At 44.7% G+C, this 27038-nt stretch overlaps 1 protein-coding gene across 3 annotated transcripts in view; it reads left to right on the top strand.

Moving 5' to 3' along the window:
* Window positions 1-27038, top strand: part of LOC118084151 (vascular endothelial growth factor receptor kdr-like) — a 200096-nt gene that overhangs the window by 57690 nt on the left and 115368 nt on the right. For all 3 annotated transcript variants that reach the window (XM_035113499.2, XM_035113500.2, XM_060270643.1), the window contains exons 2-3: window positions 1019-1115; window positions 4666-4880. In XM_035113499.2, the coding sequence (XP_034969390.1) occupies window positions 1019-1115; window positions 4666-4880 (312 nt within the window). The remainder of the gene's footprint in view (window positions 1-1018; window positions 1116-4665; window positions 4881-27038) is intronic.

Genomic DNA, 27038 nt, shown 5'->3' with positions numbered 1-27038 from the left:
CCCACCTAACATTGCACCCAATGTGTTTTCACAATACTTGATTTTTGGCTTTATGCACTATCCCCAGAATGTAACCCTGCATAAATTGCAGGTCTACTGTATATGTATAGATACAAATCTCTGTCTCTGTGCAAATTCAGATGGTGAGTGTCTGGGTTCTTGCTGATACTCTGTTTTGTTTACCCCCCACTTTCCTGCCATTAGCTGGGGTGGCTAATCTTTATTTATTTTATTATTATTTTGTCCCAAGGGACATGAGCATGCACACACACACAGGCACACAGTCCCTCTTCTCAGCTGATTCATGAAGATGAAAGGTGGGGGTTATTGAGAAAGGGGTGATTCACATTCCCATCAGGGCACTGGGCTCTGGCCACCTCCACACTGCCACTCAAATTGGTACATATAGTACATTGTGGCAGAGCTTTCCTAACCCACCTAATGAAATTACAACAATTCTAGCAAATTGGTAGGATCTTCATGCTCCAGAAAAAAATGGTTGCTGGGGGGCGGGGGCGGGCAGGGCAGGCCTTTGAACTGGGGGTTAGTCATCTCTGCTATAAGCAAAGAAAAAGTTTTACAAGTTTTTAACATTTAAAAAAGCAGGAGGAGGGAGTAGGAGATCCGAAGCCCAGCACAGTCTATCCCCTAAAGTCATCCTTTGTCAACCTGGCACCCTCCAGCTGTAGTCCAGTTGTTTTGAACTACAACTCCCATCAGTCTCTGGCAGCACTCCCAAATTCCCATCAGCCCCAGCATCATTCTGGGACTGATGGGAATTATAGTCCAAAACATCTGCAGTCAGTGGCGGCTGCCCTAAGCCACCCCATATTCCACTCTCAATTTGTCATCATAAGAGTTGAAGGGTGAAATAGTTTTGCATGAGATGTGTTAATCTTCGAAATCTGCAACCTCCTGTCCATCAGTTTGGGTTTAAGAAGTGAAAAAGGGATGGAACTATATAGACACAAGTATTTATATTGTTTTGCTTTGTGTTCTTTGTGCATGTTTGATGCAGGTCATGCAAAGGAACTGCGGCTGATGAAACCAGAGTTGAACTTGAACAGTGACCATATTATAGTTGCTGCCGGAAAGCCTTTCACAATCACTTGCCGGTAAGTGGTGCACTGAGAATCCAGGGTTCCATCCTAAAACGGAAGGTGTGGTGGCAAATCCAGAGTCAATGCATAGAATCCCAATGCAAAGATTAGGGGAGGAATTCTAAATGGGAGAGTGTTAATTAAGCTGTGATCCAAAAGTTGCAGGAGGCAGAAATTTCAAATATTTGTACCCTACTTCAGTGTTTCTCAACCACTGTTCCGCGGCACACTAGTGTGCCGCGAGACGCTGGCTGGTGTGCCGCGACGTGCGGCGACGAGAAGGGTGATTTGCATTGTCATGTGCCTGGCGGCCGCCAAGTATGACATGACCCAAAAAAGGTTGAGAAACATACAATAGTAATACAGTTGAGAAACACTGCCCTACTTCACCAAAACTCAAGGTGCTTTTACAAGAAAATGAAAAATCAGACCTACAACCTACAATAAAATAAAAATGCAACCCTCTCACCACTCTTTCGAAAACAGAAGAAAAAACAAAAGCCAGATTCCTTGAAGGAAAGGTCGGATGAAAATGCAATAAATTTAAAAATATTTTTAAAAATCTTTGGCAAAAATGTGTATTTTATGCAAAATTGCATACAAACGTGCATATTAGGAGAACTTTGCACTGTGAAATAGTGATGACTTTTCATCAGGACACTGATGTGGACATGTGGAAAACTGGATTTAAGAAAAATGGAAAGTGAGAGAAACCAAAATGGATAGATTCACTCATCCCTATGGTGACAGGAAAGAAGCTTAGCTGAGTAGCAGAGTAGATCCTTTGGGTGCAAACAGTCCCATCTTGAAACATCGGACTGGAGGGTCACTGGTGCCCCACTCCAGCTTTTGCATTCTGTCCAAACTAATAAAATAACTTCCTACCAGATAGTAAAACTTACTGAAAATGTTTTGAATTACACTCCCCACATCCCCAAACACTATAACCAAACACTATCACTATATCTTGAGATATTAGCAGTGTGATTCTATGCATGTCCACTCAGAAGCAAGCTTCGTTGAGTTAAATGGGGCTTTCTTTTGTTTAAGTCTATGGTTGGACCATAAATCTTTTTTAAAACCCTCTTTGGCAATCACCTCCTAATCATGCTCTAATGAGGAATTCAGTGCAAGGCAGAATATTGCAGTGAAAACACTGTGTTTAAACCTCACAACATGTGAAAATATCCTAACCTCTTTGCAAGTTCCTGAGCCAATCACTCTTTCCTCTTTCCCTCTCCCTTCCTCCCTGCCCCTGCAACACCCACTCACTCACACTGATGGAAACAAATAGATTTGAATTTAACTTGGAAAAAATCTATAGTGTGTTTTCCCACTAATGTCTTAGAGCATTTCTATAGCAACTTCAAACAGTCACTGTTTGTTCCACCAAAATGGAATATAATCATACCTTTCCTCCAGAATCAATACTGTGCTGTTTATAACCTTGCTCTTGTGACATCACGTATGTCAGGGAAGAAATGCAGGAACACTCATCCCTTAACTTTTCAGAAGTTTTCTTTTGGGGGAAAGAGACTTAGCATAACACCTCAAACAGCTTTAGCAGCCAACCTCAGGAACATAGGGAGCTGTCTTATACCATTGGTCCATCTAGCTCAGTATTGTTGGCGGTGACCGGCAAAAGCTCTCCAGGGTTTCAGGTGGGGTCTGTCCCAGGACCACCTAGAGATGCCATGGATTGAACCTGGGACCTTCTGCACGCAAAGCAGATGCTCTGTCTCCAAACCGCAGCTGTTCTCCTGAACTAGCCAAAGCTTTTACTTAAAGAAGATGGGATCACAGAATACAGATAGTGATGGGGTTGTCTCTTCCAGGAAAAAGAGAGAGTGCTTAGAAGCTACTCTTCTGCTTTAAAGAAACTCGTAGCAACATGCAACATTGATATCTTTAAGCAAAATGAACACCATCAATATAGTGTATGAGCAGTCTACAAACAAGCTATAAGCAAACTCTAGTGAATAAAGAGCACTGGCAGGTTTGGTCCATCCCATTTGTGGCCAATAGTCTTCTGACACACACATGAATGATGTCAAAGCTAGCTAGAAAGGTAGTCAGGCAGAGTCCCATTTGGGAGTGAATTTTGCAAAGATGGGAGCCAACACTGAGGAGGTCCTGCTCCTTGCAGGTTTAGTATTGACTTGGGTAAAAGATAGAATGGGAAGCAAACTCTCTTCCAATGAATCTTGAGGAACAGGGATGAGTATGCCTGTGAAAGTCCCCCATCCCAGTTTGAGTTGCTTGAGTTAGCAGAATCTGAGAATGTAGAGGTTGTGCTCACTGGGCCAAGGTTAGTACCTGGTGAGGGCAGAAGATGGTGTATGGCTAGTTGGCAGAAGAGCCTGACTGTGTCCGGAGTAGGGAAGCCCATAGCTCAGTGACTGAGCATCTGTTTTGCATGCATAAGGCCTCAGGTTCAATCCCTGGTGTCTCCAGGTAGGACTGCTAATGTTCTCTGTCTGATATCCCAAGAGAGCTGCTATCAATCAATGTAGGCAGCACTGAGCTGGATGTACCAGTAATCTATGTGTCCTACTTTACAGGACAGCCCTATACTTGAAGGAGTTCTCTATTTGAAGAGCTGCCTGGAATAAGTCTGGTTTAAATATAACCCTATAAAGGGGGAGCAGCCTCAAGAGTGGGGAGGGGAAACAAAGCTTGAGGCTGGCACTAGGGCAGCAGGCTGAGCCAGCACACATTGGCCACCTCACCACTCTTCCCCACTATAACATTAATTTTATTTCTATTTAAATTATTTCTAAATTTGCAACTATACATATAAATTAGCATCTGCAAAATTATGCAAATTGTGCCCTCTGTAGTCCACTTTCCTTTCCTTTCCTTTCCTTTTTTTATTTTTTACTGCCCCAAACTTCAGAGCACAGCCATCATGGCTAGTAGCCACCAATAGCTTTCTCCTCCAGGAATTTGTGTCATCTTTTGAAGCCATCCAGGTTGGTGGCTGTGACTGCCTCCTATGCACTGAGTGATGAAGTGTTTTATTTCATCTGTCCTTAATCTTCCAACATTCAGCTTTATTGGACGTTAATGAGTTCTGGTGAAACTTTTATATAACCACTTTCTCCAAGTTGTGTATAATTTTATTCATAAATCCATGCATCATACAATTCATCCCCACTCCATATGGTTGAAGCGTAGGTTGCACTCACATATATGCCTGCCTAATACATTACATCAGGGGTGAGGAGCCTTTTTCAGCCACGCTCCCTCATGGACAGCCTTCAGGGGGGGCGCATGCCATAGTGGGTGAGTCCTGACCCAGAGTGAATGAGGGGGGAAATGTTTGGAGCAATGGATGAGACTCTTACATTTCTATGGTAGGCTCATTACTGCTGTGCCAAAGGATTTTTGCACATGCTTCTCTATCCTCCATCCAGTTCCAAGGGCCAGACAGAGAGGCCCAGAGGGCCACATTTGTTCCCCAAGGCTGAGGTGACACATCTCTAAGTTACACTCACATATGTACTTGCCTAATTATGTCTGAAGACCAAAATAAGTTTCATGTCTCAATGTCTTCTTTTGGCAGGGGCTCACCTGGTTTGACTTGGACCTGGAGAAATGACAAGGATGGCAATCGGTGGCAGGTATTCGAAAAGAAATGCCCAGACAGGTCACATCACACCTGCAGCACCCTTGTGGTCAACCGAGCTGTTGCCAATGACACAAGCTACTTCACCTGCCTTTACAGCAACCTTCCATCAAACAAAGAACTCAAGGCCAAGTTATACATTTTCGTCAGAGGTAAATGGTTCAAGATAATAATAATAAATAATAATAATATTTTTATTTATTTATACCCCACCTTTCCTGGTTCAGAAACCCAGGCTCAGGGCGGCTAACAACAAATTTAAAACACTTAATTGTAATACAACATAAAAGCAGCATAAAATACAGTATAAAAGCATGAATAACAATAAAATTCAAAACTCAAAAATCAATTTGGGGGAAATCTATCCAATAAACATTAGATAGTCACCAGGGCTAGCTGGCTAAATTAGTCCTACTTGGGCCAGCGAGGAGGCCAGAGGAGAATTAGCTGTGGGGTCCCAGAGCGGGTAATCTTCATAAAGAGGGAGTGGGGGAGAGAAGAGAAGAGAAATAAAAGATCAGGCTGAGTTCAACTTAAAGGCCAGGCAGAATAGCTCTGTCTTACAGGCTCTGCGGAAGGAGGTTAAATCCTGTAAGGGCCTAGTCTCATGGGACAGAGCATTCCACCAGGTCAGAACTATCACTGAAAAGGTCCTGGCCCTGAAGTACTCATTAACCTGTCTTTCGGGCTATCAATCTTTACAAGGCTGCTTCCTCTCGTGGCATGAAAGATGACAAGCCAAACCCCTTTTATTAAATCTGCCAGGCTGAATACTGATGTCTGCTTTTGGCTCCCCGCCCTTAGAAAACATTCCACCCTGATGCTACTTAATTTCCCACAAAGCCCACAATGCCATGTGAGGGGTTGTCAGCGGCCCACAGCATCTTTGTTAAATCTGCCAAGATAACCAGATGCATTTTAGGTCCTTTTACTCTTTACCAAAGTGCATCTAATACTCTTGGTGTGGCAAAGTTTTATGCTGCAGCAAACAAAACCTGCCAGGAACGGACCCTTCTGACATTTTGTAATTTTCCTCTTTTGGAGTTCATGACATGACTACAAGTTTTAAAATGCTGGTGCCCATTTTATTTCACTCTGTGCCACTTCTGTGTTGTTGTTTTCTATTCTCTTTTTCTTTTACTCTACTATACACACCTGGATAATGCAAAGCTTGTACTTCTTATCTTGTTTGCTTATCATTGACTGTAACAGCAAAGATCTGAAAGGTGTCAAGGGCAAAGACACAGACATGAGCTAGTACAGGACTAGGAAGAGAAAGATACGTGTGGGAGCCTGAGGGGCAGGTTCTTGGACTCACTCACATCATGTATTTTCATGATGGCTGCATTGAAATGAAGAGTGTGGAGGGAAGCCCTCAGTGGTGAAGAAATGAACCTTCAACTAAACAGGATGTAGAGGGGAATCCTCTGTAGTCATCATTGCTTGGCCCTTAGCCTCTCCGTTTGAAAAAGTGGAAATCCTAGGAAGGCAGAGAACAACCAAGGCTAAAAAGCAGGGGGAAGGGCAGCTCAGTGGTTGTGCACCTGCCTTGGCTTAATTTCAATCATAAGCATTTCCAGGCAGGGCTGGGAAAGACCCCTGCCTGAAACAATGGGGCAGTTGCTGGATAGACCAATGATCTGACTCAGTATAAGGCAGCTTCCTGTGAAGTCACAGTAGAAACCAACTTGAGCAGAGGAACCTGGAGACCACGGGAGATGTACCATGCCAGACACCAGCTCTACAAAGTGTGGGAGGAGGGGCAGGGGCAGGCAATACATCCTGCCAGTCAGGTTGTCAGAGGGTCGTCGTGGCTACTCTAGAGTAACTCTGCTTGAGTCCAGTTTGTCTTTAAAGACTTTTATTGTGCATGGTATTTACAGTGCAGAGATAGCTTAAAACATGACCTCTCATTCCGAATCAGAATCCGGCAATGGCGTACGTCTGTTCCTACGCCAGCAAAGTAGTCGGGGCACCCCAAAACGCCTCCCCCTTGACCTGTGTCACGGTGCTCTCCTTAATTCTTGCGCCAGAAGGAGCGATGCCCTCTCAGCCTCCTGCTGGCCAAAGCGGTGTGATGGCTCCCCAGCATCCCAGAGCCCTTGCCTACATCTCTCCTCCCCTGAGCTTTCCCATCATTCCGCACGCTGGTTGCTCTCTCCCTCTGAGTCTCTCCCTTCCCCCCTGGCTGCTTCAGACCCACTGCTGCTCCCTGTGCTTGGCGAGGTGGACGTTAGGATGATGGGGGCTGGCTCCCTGTAGGGAGTCACCCTTACACAGGTGAATTATTTTATTTTTATTTTTTAGGGTCCTCCTGCCCTCTAAATTATCCAAAGCCTACTGAGTTACCTTGCAGGGTTTTGGAAAAGTGCAAGGCTTGGAGAAACTTTTGTTAGTGATCAAGGAAGGTGGCTGTCAGTGCATTTTCTTGGTGGCTTTATCACACACACACACACACACACACACACACACACACACACGTGTGTGTAACAGGACTGGTCAGGCTTCTGGAAATGAATCCCACTGTTTAGCAAAGAATAATAACAGCAGTGCTTAGCATTATATATTTAACAGGATTTATATACTGCATAATATAAGAAAACCATCTAAACTGTTTACATAAAAGAATATGAAATATTTATAAGAAAATACCAATAAATTCAACGGGAAAACAAGGAGGCACATTTTTTTAAAAATAATAATAATATCAAAATGTAGATAAAACCAGCTCTTTTAAAAAATGGTAAACATAATAAAATTATATGCCTTGGTAGGCTTGCATAAATAGGAAAGGTTTTTGCCGGCATCAAAACAGTACAGTGAAGGCATATATATTTGCAGAGCTGCTCAGTGACAACAACCTTGCATGGAAAGCCAGCTTTATCATCTGGTGAGCCTCCGAGATGCTACCTTGCAGGGAGCTCCTGAAGCACATGGTTACCCTCTGCACCAACTCCAATGCCCTGGTGTTGTCAGGAGTATGGGCAGGAGTCAGGCTCTGGGGCCTGTAGTGCCTTGCAGGACTGGGGCCTGCCTCAGCTTGTGCTGGGGAAGCAAGGCGTGGCCACACAGGTGAAGACATCAGCTTGTGCTGGAGAGGCAAGGAGTAGTCACCCAGGTGAGGCCACTTGAGATCTCACTGCACCTGGTGGCAGGAGCTGGGAGGGATAAAAGCCCAGCATTTCCCTTCAGCTCTTTGCCACAGCAACACCATCCCTGCCTGGTTGCCTCTGGCCTCTTGCTCCTGGAACTCTTGCCTTGTCGTCGCCTTGCTCCTCGACCCTTGGACCTTCGCCTTGCTTCTTGCTCCTGGATCCTTCGCCTTGCTCCTTGCTCCTTGGACCCTTGCTTCACCTTCGCCTTGCTCCTGCCCCGTGGACCTTCGCCTTGCTTCTTGTTCCTGGATCCTTCGCCTTGCTCCTTGCTCCTTGGACCCTTGCTTCGCCTTCACCTTGCTCCTGCCCCGTGGACCTTCGCCTTGCTTCTTGTTCCTGGATCCTTCACCTTGCTTCTTGTTTCTGGACCCTTGCTTTGCCTTCGCCTTGCTTCGTGCCCCGTGGAACTTCGCCTCTGCCTTGCTCCTCGACCCTGCTTCTTCACCACCATCTTGCCTCTGGTCCTGACGCCCGCCGACCGGACCGTGACAGGTGTCATAGTCCTCCAAGCACCTCCCAGGCCCATCACTTCCCACTGTTTCCCTTCCGGGGCGGGGGGCACTATAGGCTTTGTGTCTTAATACCATTAAAAAACAAAACACTACCCTGCATCTTCCAAGAAAGGCAGAGTATATGTTCAAGTCATTTGAATAATCATTTGGCCTGTTCCTTGGTCTCTTAAAGCACTGCCCATGCAGTGGTGCAGCCCAGTAATCTTAGAACCTGGACTTAATTGTCTTATAGGGTGGTCGCCTTTAGTCAACCATGTGTAGTAATGGTTAACCTTTCTCTCCTCCGCACCTTCCCCATTATTATATACTGATCATTCTTTCCATGTTCCTGATCTGCTAGAGCAAAAGAAAAGAAAAAAGTCAAACTAAAATGTGTGCAGACCCAGATTTTTCTTAATTCAGTAAACGTGCAGTTTTGCATTTTAAAACTCCCATAAAGCTGAGAGCCATAATAATAATAATAATAATAATAATAATAATAATTTATTATTTATACCCCACCCATCTGGCTGGGTTTCCCCAGCCACTCTGGGCAGCTTCCAGCAGAAGAATAAAATAATCGATTAAAGATTAAAAGCCTCTCTAAACAGGGCTGCCTTCAGATGTCTTCTAAAAATCTGGTAGCTGTTTTTCTCTTTGACATCTGATGGGAGGGCATTCCATAGGGCTGGCACCACTACCAAGAAGGCCCTCTGCCTGGTTCCCTGCAACTTGGCTTCTCACAATGAGGGAACCACCAGAAGGCCCTCGGCACTGGACCTCAGTGTCCGGGCAGAACAATGGGGGTGGAGATGCTCCTTCAGGTATATTGGACCGAGGCCATTTAGGGCTTTAAAGATCAGCACCAACACTTTGAACTGTGCTCGGAAACGTACTGGGAGCCAATGTAGATCTTTCAAGACTGGTGTTATGTGGTCTCGGCGGCCGCTCCCAGTCACCAGTCTAGCTGCCGCATTCTGGATTAGTTGTAGTTTTCGGGTCACCTTTAAAGGTAGCCCCACGTACAGCGCATTGCAATAGTCCAAGCGAGAGATTACTAGAGCATGCACCTCTCTGGCGAGACAGTCTGCAGGCAGGTAGGGTCTCAGCCTGCATACCAGATGGAGCTGATAGACAGCTGCCTTGGACACAGAATTGACCTGCGCCTCCATGGACAGCTGTGAATCCAAAATGACTCCCAGGCTGCACACCTGGTCCTTCAGGGGCACAGTTACCCCATTCAGGACCAGGAAGTCCTCCACACCTGCCCGCCTCTTGTCCCCCACAAACAGTACTTTTGACTTGTCAGGATTCAACCTCAATCTGTTAGCCACCATCCATCCTCCAATGCCTCCAGGCACTCACACAGGACCTTCACCTCCTTCACTGGTTCTGATTTTAAAGAGAGGTAGAGCTGGGTATCATCCGCATACTGATGAACACCCAGCCCAAACCCCCTGATGATCTCTCCCAGAGGCTGCATGTAGATGTTAAAAAGCATGAGGGAGAGGACAGAACCCTGAGGCAGCCCACAAGTGAGAGCCCAGGGGTCTGAACCCCCATCCCCCACCACCACTTTCTGAACATGGCCCAGGAGGAAGGAGTGGAACCACTGTATGACAATGCCCCCAGCTCCCAACCCCTCTAGACGGTCCAGAAGGATGTTATGGGCGATGGTGTCAAAAGCTGCTGAGAGATCCAGCAGAACTAGGAAACAGCTCTCGCCTTTGTCCTTAGCCCGCCGGAGATCATCAACCAGTGCGATCAAGGCAGTTTCAGTCCCATGATGAGGCCTGAATCCCGACTGGAAGGGATCCAAATGGTCCGCTTCTTCCAGGCATGCCTGGAGTTGTTTAGCAACCACTCGCTCAATTACCTTTCCCAAGAATGGAAGATTTGAGACCGGGCGATAGTTGGTCATATTGGCCACATCTAAAGATGGTTTTTTAAGAAGCGGTTTAATAACCGCCTCTTTCAGTGGGTCTGGGAAGGCTCCCTCACAGAGAGAAGCATTCACCAACCCATGAAGCCCATCGCCCAGCCCTTCATGAATACACGAGTAAACCAGGGTTTGCTTCTGACACCACGATGCAGAATTTTGAGATTATTCTCTATTCACTTTTAAAAGTGAATGCCATGAAATGTTATCAAAAAATAGGAAAATGAATAAATCATGATGTCACAACCTTGCCAGCCCAAATGCTGATGCCCCCAGCAGCTGCTGCTCTCTGTGTGGTCCTTTGAGTGGTCTTTGGGTTGTGGGCCCTGTGCTTCTGCCCAGCTACACTACTGCACCCACAGGACTTTGTTCCTAAACCCCTTATAATAGGGCTTTATTTCTGCATCGTTGTGTGCAGTGAATTACTTTCCTTTCCTCTTCCTCCATTTTGTACATTCCTGGAATTCCCTCTCCTTCCAACACAATAACCTTGATTTGTCTTTATCTCCCTTAATTCTAGTCTTGAGCGGTTTCCTTTTCCTGTTTCAACATTCTGCTGTGATTGCCTGCCTTTTAACTCTCTTGACTCACCCCGGGCATCTCAAGCCACAGGAAGCAGGACACTCAAAAATTCAATTCCCCTCTCGCATTCGGTGCCCTTGGCAAATTAAAAACCACCTTGACTTGAATTGCTTTTCTCTGCAATTGCCTCAACGTGGGTTTTGAGACCCTTCCAGGAGTGCCCAAGGTCTTTCCTTTTTAAAAAGTGCAGTCCGGTATTAAGAAAATCTTCCCTGTTGTGAGCAAGAAATGAGGACTGATTAACTCTAGAAATACTTTAGCATGATCCCTAACTCTCCAGCTCATAGATGTGACTTGTGAAATCAGTATTGCATTTCAGCGATTTATAAATGATCATCTTATTATTATTATATATTTTTCTGAAACTGATAACTGGGGAACTTGAATATCATACCTTCAGCCCCTGGGGACAGAAGAAGGCAGTGGAAATTAAAACCATTTGTGTAAATAACTACAAATTATGGCAATCATAATGTGCATGTGAATAGGAAAACTTAGGTAAATTAGATTTAAATAAAAATTGGTTGCAAATCTCTTCATATGACACATTATGTAGAGCTCAGTAGTTCCTTCTCCTACTGGTCGCCGGTTACTTATTTTACCACAGTGGTTCCCAAAATGGACAGTGCTGTCCCCTGTGGGGTGGTGGGATTACCTACGGGGGGGCATTAAGTGGCATGGGGGCAGCAGGGGAGTGCTAGAGTGTAAATGACCCTCTGACTTTGAAAAGCTGATATCACTGGATCAAGCTCATCAGTTTTATTGAATTAATTAAACTAAATAGTTTTAATTGGATTTCAAATAAATGCGCAACCAGTTGTTATAGTCTTTATTATTGTTTTATTATTATTTTGTTATTGTTTGTTTTTTATTGTTTTATTATCTTCTTTTATTGTTTTTTGATTGTTTTATTATCTTCTTTACTGGGTTCTGCAAACCACAGTTTTGAACAATCAGAGAGCAGTGGCCCCAAAAGGTTTGGGAACCACTGATTTAGCACATGGGCAGGGAACACCTGACTACAGAAATAAGAGGCAGGACACGTCTACTTGTTGTGTGTTCAGACCTTTAAACCACCCCCTTAAATAAATTCAGACAAGACTCAAACTTTGGTTTGGTTTTTGGCAGAATTTAGGCCTCAACTTTATTGATTACATCAGGTGAGTGGTTGCATAGGCTCTGGTTAGACTAGCTCCCTGCACCCTTGCAGGCAGTACTGACCCAGGGCACCAGCATAGGTCAGCCTAGGGTGAACACCTGGAATGGCGGAAAGCCGGGGACATGCTATGTCCACCACCCAGATGTCCCCCTGGACTCAGGCATGGGCACAACCCCCTTTTAGGGGTTGATCAAACTATTGAGTCCCTGGGTCCTTTAATGGAATACCCTTCACATCGGGATGGCGAGAGCACTCTCCCATCCCTATCACCTGAACCAGAGCCTATCCGCAACCTTACAAGTTGTGACAATTTGCTACGCGGCAGGCGAAGCCCAAATGGCAACAGCCAATCAACCAAGTGGGGAAAATTCCTGCCGTGCCCCTGTCCCAACAACAGATGACACACGACGGCATAGCAAGGTCAAGCTCAAAAAAGCCCTAAAAGTAGGGAAAGGTGGGCGGGTGTTCCGATGCACTTGCCAAAAGAGGAAGCTCTGGGTCATAGGTCCCTCAATCTGTTTAGGCTGCATCCCATTGGCCTGATTACACCCTGCATCAAGGGACCTACCAATTGGGTGTTGTGGCTGCCAATCATACCCACCCACAACACAGGGTTTGGTTGTCAGGTCTCACCGCAACACGTGCCCTCTTTGAGGGAGGACCCAATCTATGGTGCTAAAACACCATGTAGGATTTAGGTGCCTCACCTTCCCATCTCCATTATGTAATATGCAGATCCTCCTGGTGGGTGCTGGTTATGGGATCAAAGATCCCTCAGCAGGATGCCAGATCATTGGCCCCTAAATTTAATCCCAAAATGCAATGCCATGGAAGTTCAAAAAAATGAGGGGGGAGAACAGTTGCCAAGTTTTATGGTTGCTGCCATGTTTTCTAAAAACTACTATATTTAAGCCCTTCCATAGCTTTTGTTTGTGTTTGCATCAAAGTAAGTGTGGATTTTGAAGGGCTACACAACTGCTCTGGGCTGTAGCAGGTGGAGTGAAAGGAACTGTTGAGTAAATTGTTCTTCCTCTGGGAGCACCAGGCCATTCTTAATAAAGGGGAAGAAAAATAGTATCCATTCCTCTTTGCCCCCCATCCCAGCTGTGCTTGTTGTTGAAACAAAAGTTTTGCTGCCCTGCTACTGTGTTTCCTGCCCCTGTTTCGACAGCCTTCCCTGGGGAGTTTTGCAGGGCTGTCAGACTAGGCTCCCTGACATCTGAATATATGGCACAGTCTGCCTGAGACAGGAGTAGTCAATGTGGTGCCTTCCATATGTGGTACTCCAACTCCCATCAGCCTCAGCCAGCATGACCTGCGGTCAGAGATGATGGGAGCTGTAGTCTGACAACATTTGGACTCGAGAAGGGAACAGGTTAGACATCCCAGGTGTGCGGAGTGGAAATTGCCACTGTTCACTTATTCATCCTATGTCTGGAATGAATATGATTAGTATTCCCTGCTGTTGCTTTCAATCTATAAATTAATTATCCCCCCCCCTCATTTGCATTGTCCATCCCTTGCATTGAAATGAATGGGGTAGAATAATATAATGACAGTGTAAATTATGTAATTGCACCACAGAGGACAGTGAGACTAATAACGTAAGTTTTGGCAGAAAGTGAAATGCAGCAGAACAGAAGTGATGCTGCATACAATGAGTACAGGGCAGAATGGTGAAAGATGCTGTCTTGCATCTCTGACTGCACAAAATAGGCTGGATGGAGCTAAGTGCATTATCATGATTATTATAATATTTATTTATACAGTATCTCGTATTTTTCCCAGACTAGGATTCAAATTACACAAATTTTAAAAACACAGATAAAATACAAAAAGTTAAAAACATGTAAAAGATAACTGTTAAAAACTAATTAAACTCTAATAGAATTAAAACAATTTAAACGAACCTATTGAAATACAGATAATAAAAGCAGCACAGCACTATTAAAGCCCTTTCCTTAAAAAACAAACAAAACCCAGTCCATTTCAGAACAAAGTCTTCAACTGCCAGCGGAAGGACAGCAGTGAGGGAGCCAGCCTAGATTATCTAGGAAGGGAATTCCAAAGTCTGGGAGCAGACTTCTAACTGGGAAACCATGGTTTATTGCCACTTTAGTAACCAGGATCTTAAACCATGGCATGCATGCATGCACATACACACACACACACACCCCTGTTGATATCAGATATTGAGGAGGTGTTACAACAAAATATGCAAGTGCAGCAAAACATAAAATACCATCAGTACAATACAGAATCATCATAAGAATGACTGGCTCAACCCAAAACACATCTTGCTGTTTGAAGCAAAGGACAATATGGCACCCTTCCATTCCAATTCCATGTACTAAAGCTACCGGTAGTTAGGCTGGCAGGGTGAATCTTACCTCAACACCAGCTATAGAAGAACATATTCTACTCACCTGAGAACAGCAAGCTGGTGGTGCAGGCCTACTTGTGTATGGTACCGGTACACACAGCTCTGCTCTCTAACTCTTCACCATCACTTGCCCCCCCCACTTCAGTCTGCTGCCTGGGGCAGTTGCCTCATTCTGCCTAATAGCAGGGTCAACTCTGTTCCAGGTGTAAAGTGTGAATTGGCCTCAGTGTTCTGATTTAGTGTGGCATGCACATTTGTCAATCATAACTGTGCAAGCTACTGCGATGAATTTCAATGAATCACAAAGCTACCCATGCTACTTTTCTGCCAGTTCTGAATCAAACATTTAAAACACTTTGTTACTGCTTTAAAAGCAGTGGCTCCCGCGCTCACAAAGAATCCTGTGAACTGTAGTTGGTTATGGATGCTAGGAGCTGTTAGGAGATCTCTGTCCACACCACAGAGCTACAATTCCCAGCATTCTCTGTGAAGAGGGATTGATTCTTAAACCACTCTGAGAATTGCAGCTCTGTGAGGGGAATAGGGGTGTCAATTTTTCTAGAAAAAAAGAGGTGACGGAACTTACCATGAACACCTCCCTTGTTTTCTTAGAAAGGCAATGGCGCCTACCTGAGAGGTGCTGGAATTGAGTTCCAGCAGGTTCTGGCTCAAAAAAAATGCCCTGGTCCCGACAACTCTCAGCACCCTTAAACAAAGCTACACTTCCCATGATTCTTTGAGGGAAACCACAACTGTTTATAAAGTGGTATCATATTGCGTTAAATGTATGTTTCGGATGTGACCTTTGTTTTGTTTTTCCACTACAGATTGGTGTGGCTTCATTTTGCCTGCTAATCTCTGCTGATTTAAGCTCACATCTCGCCTCTTCACTCCCCCCCCCCAAAAAAACTTCTGACCCATCATTAATGCTTCTTCAGCTCTTCCATGTAAGCGTACCTCCTTGACCTACACTGGACATAAATTGTGTGAGCCCCGCCCTGCCTGCCTTCCTGCAGAATTCCACTGACCTGCGGAGCCAGACAGCCTGTCTGCGGGACCCACAAAAAAAGCCTTTCCCGTCTCCTCGGACTTCCCTGACAGCCGATAAGCTGTGAACATTCTGCAGTGCCTGCCTGTCTCTGGGTGCGATGTGTGTTGCAGCTCATAGCAATTTTCTTCCCTTGAAGAAGCTGTGGGTGGCTTGAAGGGTGTTTGAATGGGAGGCAGTGAGATGCCCTTGCAGCCCAGACATTTTGTGCCACAGGGGAAATCACTTCTCTAGGAGCTCAGGATGCCAGATATGCTTCCATCTAGGGTGGTCCCATGTGACTGCTGAGCCAACATTTGACATTATCCGACAGCTTGTGGACATCTTGCAAGACAATTGAATGGAACTTTGTTCATTCATCCACTTAAGCCAGCCTTCACCAACTTGGAGTCCTCCAGGTGTTTTGGATGGGAACATCTGGAGGGCACCAGGTTGGTGAAAGCTGGATTGAAGAAACATTTCCTTGAGAAGCTAAAAAATGCACTGCCAACTCTGTGGGATGGGGAAAGCTTGTTTTCTGCTGCTCCAAAGGAAAGGACCCGAACCAATGGATTCAAGTTATGAGGAAGGAAATTCCAACTAAATGCTAGGAAGAACTTTCTGACGGCAAGAGCCTTTTGAACGAACTGCCTCAGAAAGTAGTAGACTCTCATTCATTGGAGGTTTTTAAGCAGAGGTTGGATGGCCACCTAGCAGAGATTATTTAACTGTGATTCCTCCATTGCAGGAGGTTGGAATAGATGATCCTCAGGGTCCCTTCCAACTCTACAGTTCTATGATTCTTGTATTCATCTGCCTGATGATGGTACCCATGGATTCATCTCTTTCTTTTCTGCTATGTAAGTGAATGGCTGCTGATAGTTGATGCCTGCTTCTGTATTTGATTCAAGTTAGTGGCTATTGCGTTTTAAGCCCCTATCAGTGGCTTGGAGAACAGGATTTGGGCGACACCACCGTAACCTGCATAATTCTGCCCATTCACTAAGGTCAGCACAGAAGACCCTAACCCTTTGTGAGGTGGGTGGATGTGATCACAGGGGCTTCCACCATTGCAGCGCTTGTTCTTTGGAACTCCCTGCTCTGGTGGTATTCTGCTGTCATCTGGAAACATCTTTGCTCAGCAGGCATTTGACCTAGGTGTTGGGTTGACTTTGCTTCCTGCCTCTCTCCCTTTTGGCATCTGCTCCCTCTGGTTCTTACTGTTTTAACAAACCTGCTGCTTTTGTTTGCAGAGGCCCTTTAGGGCTTTAAAGGGCAGACTAACACTCTTGAATTGTGCTTGGAAACATACTGGGAGCCAAGATCTTTCAGGACCGGTGTTATTTGGTCTTGGCGGCCACTCCCAGTCACCAGTATAGCTACCACATTCTGAATACCAGTGGCTGGAAACCACAGTGAGGTTGTGTGTGTTTTGTACTTGAATCCTGCTTGTGGGCTTCCCACAAACCTCTGGTCAGCCACTGTGAGTAGAGGTTGGTAGACTGGATGAGCCATTGGCCTGATCCAGCAGGCTATTCTTATGTTCTGATGTTCTTAAATCTAAGCAGCACTCTTCTGCCAAAGCTGCTCATTATTAAGACTCAGGTGGATAGCCGTGTTGATCTGTCATAGTCATAATAAATAACAAGATGAAAGATGAAAAATATTTTTTTAATAATTCCAGTGGCACCTTAAAGATCAACTAAATATAAGCTTTCAAGGTACAGTATGAGCTTTCGTGTGTAATACACACTTTGTCAGATACTCTTTGTCGTTATTAAGATGGTTGTCTTTGATCTCTGAAAGCTCCAAAAACAGTCAAAAGTTGCAATTGAACAGGGTAGTCTTAAGAGCATCCAACTCAAGCTTTTTGGCTTCTAGCTTCTAAACAGTTGCAGGAAAATGGTCATTCAGATGTAGCCCATCTATTAAAAAAATGAACTATTTGAGTTTAATAATGGGTACCAATGTAGAGTGAGTCAACAGTTTGGGTTCTTTGTCTTGTTTTTAATGTCACTATTAGGTCCAAGGACAAGATGTTTGTGAGGAAAGGACTTGCACAATGAGGTCTGAGTGGCTTTGTTCTTTTGCCAGCAAAGGATCTGCAAAAAAGCAGTGAGGCATTTAATGAGGTCTGGAATATGGGTTTATGTGTCCTACGACCAAGGGTGGGGGAGGACTTCATTTGCATTTTAATGTGAACCCACCTAATTCACACTTTCTGAATTAGTATGTGAACAAAAAATGCACCCGTTATCCTTTAAAATCCAACCATCTCTAAATTTTGGGATGTAGTTTGCCAGCCTCAAAAACAAACAAACCAAGATTAGCAGAAAGTATGTGCAAGAATGTGTATGTTGGTGAGAGCAATGTTCAAAAAGCAAGTTACCTTAGAGGAAATTGCTTGCAAAAATATGAATATTGGGCAAACTTTCCTACAAAAATGTGTCTGTTAGGATAAGCTTACACAAAAATGCCTATGTATTTCGACTAGGGCTTAAAACAGTTTTTTAAAAGAAATTTAATTATTTATTACATAAAATTAATACATTTCTTGATTCCAGAAAAAGCCTCAAAGTGGTCTAGAAAGAGAATAAAACAATAAAATTATTACTAAAATACAGTTAAAAACAATGGTTTAAAAGCATTTTCCCCAAATAAGCTAAGTGATAAACAAAAAACGCACATCAATATTCTAGATACCTGGGTAGGCTTGTCTAAACAAAAATGGTTTTTAGCAAGAGCCAAAAAGAGTATAGTGAAAGCACCTGCCTAATGTCAGGCAGGGAGATCCCAAGTGTAGATGCTGCCACACCAAAAGACTGTCAGTAACCTCCAGACTGCCCAAAATAACTTACTTCTTTATTATTATTTTTATTGGGTTTTTGATAATTTTGTACATATAAAACATAACCATTTCAAACATTGAAATACAAGATTCTTTCAAACCTTCAGACTTCCCTCCCTCCCTCCATGGGTTCCATGTTTAAGTTTAAATTTGCTGCATCTTTTACCATTATCCATCTATTATCTAACCATAATTATCATAAATAATTCCACATTACAAGTGCCATTACATCCCATTGGGGATGATGTAATGGCTAAAAACAACCTATGCAGAGAAGGGGGGAACTGAATTTAAGACTGGGAAAAAATGAAGTGGAAAGAAACTGAAATCGACAGATTCTTCCATCCCCCTAACTTCAGAATGTAAGGATTAACAGTCATACCTCAGGATATGTCCACTGCGGGTTGCGTCTTTTCAGGTTACAGACACACCGAACCCGGAAGTTCCAGAACGGGTTACTTCCGGGTTCAGTGCGTCCGTGATCTGTGCGCATGCGCAGAAATGCCGTATTGCATCATGCGCGTGCGCAGATGCGACGCTTCATGTTGCGGCCTTTTCATGTTGTGAACGGGCCGCCGGAATGGATCCCATTCGCAACATGAGGTACCACTGTATATATTTACTGTAATGATGACGGGACTGAGGACAGAAATACATCTGTGATTATGGAGTGTAGTTGTGAGGTCAGGGTAGGGCCCCCAGTGCCAACCCCAACTTCCCCTTTCAACTGGTTTTACCCCATTTTTTATTTAATAAAACCCCAAGCTAAAATAAAATATAAAATAACCATCTTGCAGGAGCATCATATTGACACTGTGCAAATATCACTTTGTCATACAGTGTTTTGACATAGTTCTTTGAGGGCATGGAAGGTTTCCTTTGCTGGATTTGTTTTCTCATGACAAACCGAATCTTGAAAGAACCTTTTCAACATTTTTACAGTTGCACATTGTTACAAAATTATCAGGCTGATAATAGAACCCTTCTTTCAATTTTTATCAAATCTAAAATCAAATCTGAAAACACTCTTTTGGACCGCATCTGGATTTACTCTACAGGCTTCTGATGCAGAGAACATTCTGAAAGTGTGAAATTGCAAACATGAGTTGATGTTGATACTCTCATCTTCCTTAGGCACTTTGCTCTTTGGGAAATTTTAATTTACTGGCCAATGGATGGACTTTAGGCTGACAAGGATAGAGGAGCTGCTTCTGGGTATTTTCCAAAACTAATTTGAATAGTACAGTAGCTATAATAATAGCTATAATGCCATCCGACCTGTCAGAATGGGAAGAGCTATATTGACTGTGATTAGCAAACCCTGAAGTAGCAGACCAAGAAGAGCCAAGAGATACTGTGGGCGGGGGAAGCACAGCTAATGAAATATTAGGGGAGACAATAAAATAGCTTCTTGCCCCCTCTCTTCCTCTGCCCCTTCCAGTGTGATCCTAGCAGGCTTTCAATTTCATGGTTCCTCTGCCTTTGATCTTCTGCCCCACTTTGGATTTTCCCTCCCCAGCAAAAACATGACATGGGCAAGTTTGTGGTTGAAAAAAACACAGGGTGTGCCATAAGGTACACTGAGAAACTTATGGAATTGTTTTTATGACTGTGTGAGAGAGAGTTTGGAAAGGCATGGACAATGTTTGCTGAAATCTTGGCAGCCAAAATTCCAGCTATATAAAATATGTGGTAGTTAGGGTTGGGGCCACATATATCTCCTCCCCCCTCCCAATGTCTTGGTGAGTCCAAACTAAATTAGGCGAAGCAGTAAACAATCCAAGAGGAATTGTGAAAATTTTGCAATAATTTAAGCAGATTGCAGAATGCAGCTGTTCTTGGTGCAGAACTTAGATTCTCTTGAGTGAAGGTGTTTGGGGTGTTTTAAGGACAGAGTACCTACCGTATAGCCCTGAATAAAACAAAAGGGGAGGGATGCAAAATGCATGAGGGATGTTGTTTCTCATCTTACTATCTGCTTTTCTGCTTCACATGCTCAGTTTCCTCCACCCAAGCATGAATTTAGAAGTATGGTAAGATTTAAAATTCTGTACAAAGTACCAAGAGAGACGTTTGGATGTGGTTAGAAGTCACCCTAACTGCACCCTCGTGTGGTAAGAACTGGTATTTCATGGTGCTGGATCAGACAGTAAGACTTGCTTCCTTTGCTACAAGGCTTAAATGGCAAAATCTTAATGATTGCAAAGTCAAACAACAGCATCCCACTTGCATAGAGCTGCCAGGGGAGTCTCTTACTTGAGTTGTAAAACCAATGTCTTGGATTTGAGACATTAGAAGAACAAGTCCTGTTCTGCAAGTCGGTCCTGAGGCATAGGCTATTCTGTTATGGCGAATGCCCAGGCTCAACAGATATGCTATACAGCATCCTTCATCAATTTAGTGCCCTCCAGAGGTTTTGGACTACACCTCCCATATGCCACAGCGGCTTTGCCTGATGGAAGTAGTTCTCCAAGGGTATCAGGCTGGCGATGGCTCCTCAATAACATCTTTTAAAAATCTAATGCAATCCATCTTTGTAATAGGCAGGACTTGTGTTGCAGAACTCTCCAGCGAAAGGTCTCCTGAAAGCATTAGGGAAGCATCATGCTTGAATGGTGCACAGTGTATAACACAGTAAAAAGCAGATGAACCATGTTGATGACTGTCTCTTTCCCTCATGGATGGAAGGGGGGGGGCATCTCTTAAAGCCTGTAAATCAGTGAGCCAAAGGAAGTCGAGACTTATCGCTAAGCTTATAGTTCACCATGTGTGTAGAGGAAGCAGGGACCATGGATCTTTCTTGTAAACAGCGTTATCTGTGAACCTGCTGGGCATGTGATCTACTTCCTTCAGTGGTTATAAACCTGGGAATCCAAGACAAAAAAGAAGAAGAAGAAAGTCAGCTCTATTATCTCTGAGTAGCTGTCTTCTTCTTCAATATATCTTTTGGCAAGGTTTCTCCTCTGTCTTATTGATCCCCACTCTTTGTGTAGGGTGCCTAGGGATCCCAGGTACACCACTGTGACTTCTCTGATGGAAGAAGGCAAGATAGAAATGTAATGAATACTGTAAATAGACAAAGTTGGAATGTAAGGAATGTATTTTTCAGCAGTATCTAAACAGCGGACAGCCTCTTAGAGGTGCAGTATTTGGATATAAGTGTTTTGTATGGATCACACCAACTATTATTTCCGCCAAACAGCACAAGTTTCTGGCATTGGATTCTGTCAGCTTTGCTGAAAACTCAGCTCCATGAGTCACCTCCTACCCCTGATTTGTGCCAGCTGGTCAAGAATTGGTGCCTAAGTTAGGGGTTGTTTTCCTCTCATCTTCCCTCCCTGTCCCTAGGTTACGCTAGGAGATGCTGACTGGCCCAAGCCAGCAAGGTTCACAACTGAGTGAAGATTTGAAGCTGGATATTCCCATTCGTAGTCCAACACTCTATAAGAACGTATGTGATAAGAAGAGCCTTTTTGGATCCAGCCAATGGCCAATCTAGTCCAGCATTCTGGTCAATCACATACCTTTGGGAAACCCACAAGCAGTACCTGAGCACAAGAGCCCTCTCCCCTCTTGCAGTTCCCAGCAACTAATTTTCAGAAGCCTTTCTACCTCCTACCATGGAGGCAAAGCATAGCCATTGTGTCTAGTAGTCATTGATAACCTCCTCCCTGAATTTGTCTAATCCTGTTTTGAAGCCATCCAAGTTGCTGGCCATCCCTGTCTTGTGTGGGAGTGAGTTGCATAGTTTAACTCTAGCAACAGTCCCACAGTGGCCCTCATTGATTTCTGGTGTCTTCCTTTTTTTGCTTTTCTCTTAAAAGAGAATGCCTGTTGAACATGCTGGCATCTCATGCCAGCATAATCCTTCCTTCCTTCCTTCCTTCCTTCCTCCCTTCCTTCCTTCCTTCCTTCCTTCCTTCCTTCCTTCCTTCCTTCCTTCCTTCCTTTTACAAACCACCTAACCAATAAATCTTTAAGTAGTGTACATAAAACAGCAAAATAATTACCAACAATATATTTCATTATGAATTTATGTATTCCAGTTACATCCCTCCTTTTTCTCCAAGGAGCTCAAGGTGGCAATACATGGTTCTTCCCCTCCTCATTCAATCCCCACAACTATCCTGTGAGGTTAGGCAGAGAGAAAGGGAGTGGCCCCGAAGGTCACCCAGTGAGCTTCATGGTCAAGTAGGAATTTGAACCCTGTTCTCAACATAATTTAAAACCAAGTATAACATAACTGAATTGGTTTTCCCCCCTGGATACACTTGCTAAAACAATTCTTTTTTAAAAAAGTTGTTTGCAGGCATCCAAAACGATGTCATACAGGATTATGTCAGCATAATCCTACATAGCGTTTTATGTCAGCATAATCCTAAATGACAAATAAGGCTTTAGAGTTCTTTATAAAGAATTGCTATGACCAGGCAGCTTGGAATATAGGAGCATAGGAAGCTGATTCATACTGAGTCTGCTCATTGATTTATCCAGCTCACTGTTGTCTATACTGACTGGCAGGGAGCCTTCAAGGTTTCACACAGGGGACATTCCCAGCCCTACCTGGAAATACCGTTGATTGGACCTGGGACCTTCTACATGCAAAGCAGATGCTCTTTCACTGAACTATGGTTCTTCCCCAAATTTGGAGTCAGAAACTCTTGCCAAACTAGATCTACCAAAAGATCTAGATAGCCTGACTATTTAATTCTGGGTCTATCTTCTGAGTAATATAGTCTTTCCATTCATGTTTGATGCAGGATACAACAAAAGGCACTTTGCTGGAGGGGAGAGTGCCCCTGTTGTGCTCAGGTCCTGCTTGTGGGCTTTGCTTGGCCACTTTGAGAACAAGATTCTGGACTAGATGGGACACTGGTAAACATTTTAATCTGTAGTAGCTCAAATGCTGGATTATGGGTTTAAGCGGGCGACTAGGTTTGTCTTATAGGGACGCGGGTGGCGCTGTTGTCTAAACCACAGAGCCTAGGGCTTGCCAATCAGAAGGTCGGCGGTTTGAATCCCCACAACGGGGTGAGCTCCTGTTGTTCGGTCCCAGCTCCTGCCAACCTAGCAGTTCAAAAGCATGTCAAAGTGCAAGTAGATAAATAGGTACCACTCCGGCGGGAAGGTAAACTGTGTTTCCGTGCGCTGCTTTGGTTCGCCAGAAGCGGCTTAGTCATGCTGGCCACATGACCTGGAAGCTGTCTACAGACAAACGCCAGCTCCCTCGGCCTATAGAGCGAGATGAGTGCCACAACCCCAGAGTCGTCCATGACTGGACCTAATGGTCAGGGGTAGCTTTACCTTTTTAAGTTTGTCTTGAGCCGCCATCTGCACCTGGCTGTGCCACCACTACCCAACTGCTTGGCTCTGTTTGGCTAATAAAAGCAAAGTAGAGCCCTCAAGCTCTACTCATGCTCATGCCCACTTAGAACACATTCAACACTCCTCTGCAGCTACACACTTCTAGAGTACGACTGATAGTGTTGGGCAAGCTATCTTTCTCTGCTGAGCTTTTTTCCTATTGATGGTCTTCTAATTGAAAAACTATTTATAAGCTGTCTGGAAGCCACTGCTCCCAGCCTGCAGTTACTCTCTTTCTAATAAGAAACCTGAACAAACTTTCAATGGAAACCTCCAAGGAAAAGGAAGCCACAGCCTCCACCACAGATAGCAGATTCCATTAATTTTGTGGCTTCCAAATTAAAGGCTGTGGTTCCCAAGTGAGAGAGATTCATGAAAGATTCATGGGATGAGTCACTCCTAGGGTTGTGAGTTAACACCATATTTAGGCCAGTTCACTGTGTAGGTCAACCACTATCAAGTATTTCATTTTTGCTACCATTTACTGCAGATGATAAATTGCACTTTAATTTCACCTTTCATTATAGTAATATGGTGTTCATAGATTCAAAGGTCTTTGGGACAAAAAGTGGTATTCAAGTTAAGTAAATGAGAGTTGTATATGTAAGTGAGTCAGTGTGATGTAGTGGTTAGAGTGATGGACTAGGGCTTGAGAAACCAGGGTTCAAATCCACACTCAACTATGAACTCACTGAGTCACCCATCTACTGACTCTCAGCCTAACCTACCCCACAGGGCTATTTTAGGTATTTAAATGAGGGGGATAACCATGTATGCCCCCTTGAACTTTTTCAAGAAAAATGTGGGAAATGCGGTAAAGAAAGAGGGGGGGGATAAAATGTGAGGTGGACTTTCCTTTGTCAAAGCTATAATGAACCTTCTTCAGAAAAAGTTCATTCTTCTATATGAAAAATATTTCTAGCTTTAATAATGCTTCCCCCATTTGTCCAAGGCAGACATAGCTAATGGGTCTGTAATTTCCTCCCCACCCCCTCCCAATACCTTTTTTTTAAAAAAAGAAAGAAAGAAAGAAAAAGAAATGTGTTCTGTTGGCTACCTCTGAATAGCCTTCTCTTAGAAGATTTAACAGTTGTGTATTTGTGCTGTTGGGGAACTCTTGTGTGGATTGCCGCCGATGAATTGTTCAGTTGTAATTTTGTCATTTAGCCCTAGAGCATCATCTTTCGCCACCTCTGTTTAGGCACTTGCTCATATGCTCTGCCCCTGAGGCACCATTTCCCAGTGAAATGTTTCTGACATGGTGCCCAATAAAGGTTTGGAAAATGTAAAATGTATAATAGAAATAACTACATATGCAGCGATTTCAAAGCAGTTCTTAAAAACCTCAAGCTACATAACTGCAATACACATGATAAAGTGGCTGAGGCATACTTCAAGGAAGGCCTTCTTTGAAAGACAGGTTGTCAATAGCTACCTAAAAGCAAGAATGTTAAGTGCTTGTCTAATTTAAATTGGAAGCTCACTCCAGAATACAGAAAACATTTTTAGTTGATATCTCAGAGAGAGGCTCCAGGCATCAGGGACATGAGATACTCTTAGCGCTCCATTCAAGAAACACAAGGCCAATTCGGTCTCAAAATCAGATCTGAATCCTGACTTAAATGGATCTAGATAATCAGTTTCATCCAAGAATTTCTGCAGTTGCTCCTCCAGGTCCTCCCCACCACCTTTTGAAGAAAAGGTGTGTTTGCAGTGGGTTCATAGCACAGCTTAACAGGTCCTGGATATGCTTCTTGCACCCCTAAATCTGGTTGGGCCTCGCCATCTAGCTTCTATTAACCATGAGGAACAGGAGTCATGGGGACATAGGGACAGCCACATTGCTGTAAACATCTCAGGTTGCATTGGCTGAAATTGCATATCCTCCAAGTGTCTCGATTTTCCAGGGGATGTCCCAGAATTATGAAAGTCATCCCAGCTTCTGATTTGATCCTGGAGTGTCCTTTCCCCCCTCCAGTGTTGCTGCTGCTGAGCTCAAGGAGGAGGAGCTGATGCTTGTCTCAAGCGGCAGCGGCAAGGGAGCATCCCATGGCCTCTCCATGGCCGCTGCTGCCAGCCTCCTCCCTTGGAGCGCAAGGAGTCTTGATTTTTTTAAAAAAGCTTTGTCCATCCATTTTTTGCCCCTTTCTAAAATTTATTTATTGGTGTGTGTTTTTCTTTTTGTAAATCTTTCAAAGAACAAAATAAAATACAGACTAAGGGGTTTTCTCAGGATGGCAGATGAGTGGGTGTTGTGTCCTGTTGCTGTAGTGGTGGCGGCCAGGAGCGTCTTAAGCTTATCTAGCGCCTTGGCGCAAGGACCCCTGCTGCGCCCCTACCCCCACGTTTCCCTCTGGGCAGGCAGGAGACTGCTGCTCGGCAGAACGGAGGCTCTGGGTGGCCCCACAGCAACCCCGGCAGCACACGGAGGAGCAGCACAAGGAGGAGGAGCCACGGACGGCACCCAGGAGGAGCCCGCGCCATGCTTCCCTTCCTCGGCACTGCTGCTGCTGCGCTCACAACAGGCGTGGGCTCCTGGCAGCGAGGAAGCAGCAGCAGCGGCAACTCCGAGGCTCGTGCCCGGCCATGGCCCTCGGTGCCCGGCTGCCTCCTGGCAGCCCCCACACGGGCTCTCTCGCAAACGCGCCCTCAGCATGCTCGGAGGAGGACTTGGACGCAGTGCCGAGGGCAGAGGGGGCTCGCCCTCAGTGGCCGGCCACCTCCTGGCAGCCCTTGCATGCTGTGAAGGTCTGGCGAAGAGCGCGTGTCGCAGCATGGGGGAGATGGGGGAGGGCGGGATGCTGATACGGGAAGCGCCACGTCCAGCCTCCACCTCTTCCATGGCAACATCAGGCGCAGGCTGTAGGCGGCGGGGCACAGCGACTTGAGCCGGCGTGTAGGGAAAGGGGAAAGTCACACAACTCCCCCACTCGCTGAGAGGCTGGCACCCTGGCGCAATGCACCAGTAGCCCCAATAGGAAGGACGGCTCTAGTGGTGGCACTTGCCCTTCTTCTGCTAGGGGGGGTGAGGGGGGATGCAAGGAGGGTTCAGTTGGGGTGGGGGAGTGAGACATTTTTCCTATTTTCCTATTTTCATCTGAGGAATGTTGGAAGGTATGAAACTGATCCCACAATACACAGCATTTGACACCTCAAATCTGTAACTGCATAAACTGTGGTGCCATGGTCATTACAAAGCTGAGAGATTCCACCCTCCACAGATTTGTCTCAAAAGCACATTGCAAAAAACAAAACAAAACAAAGAAACAAACAAAAACTCATCGCAGTTGTGTCTCTTATTTTGAACAAAAGCAGAGGTTGATGTGGGGTAAAAGTGAGTCTACAGCCTGTAAAAGCAGGCA

The sequence above is a fragment of the Zootoca vivipara genome, chromosome Z (assembly GCF_963506605.1).
Source record: "Zootoca vivipara chromosome Z, rZooViv1.1, whole genome shotgun sequence".
In the NCBI taxonomy this organism is placed as follows: domain Eukaryota; kingdom Metazoa; phylum Chordata; class Lepidosauria; order Squamata; family Lacertidae; genus Zootoca; species Zootoca vivipara.
Note: the sequence above shows the minus strand (reverse complement) of the source record. Positions and strands in the feature narration are given on the sequence as shown.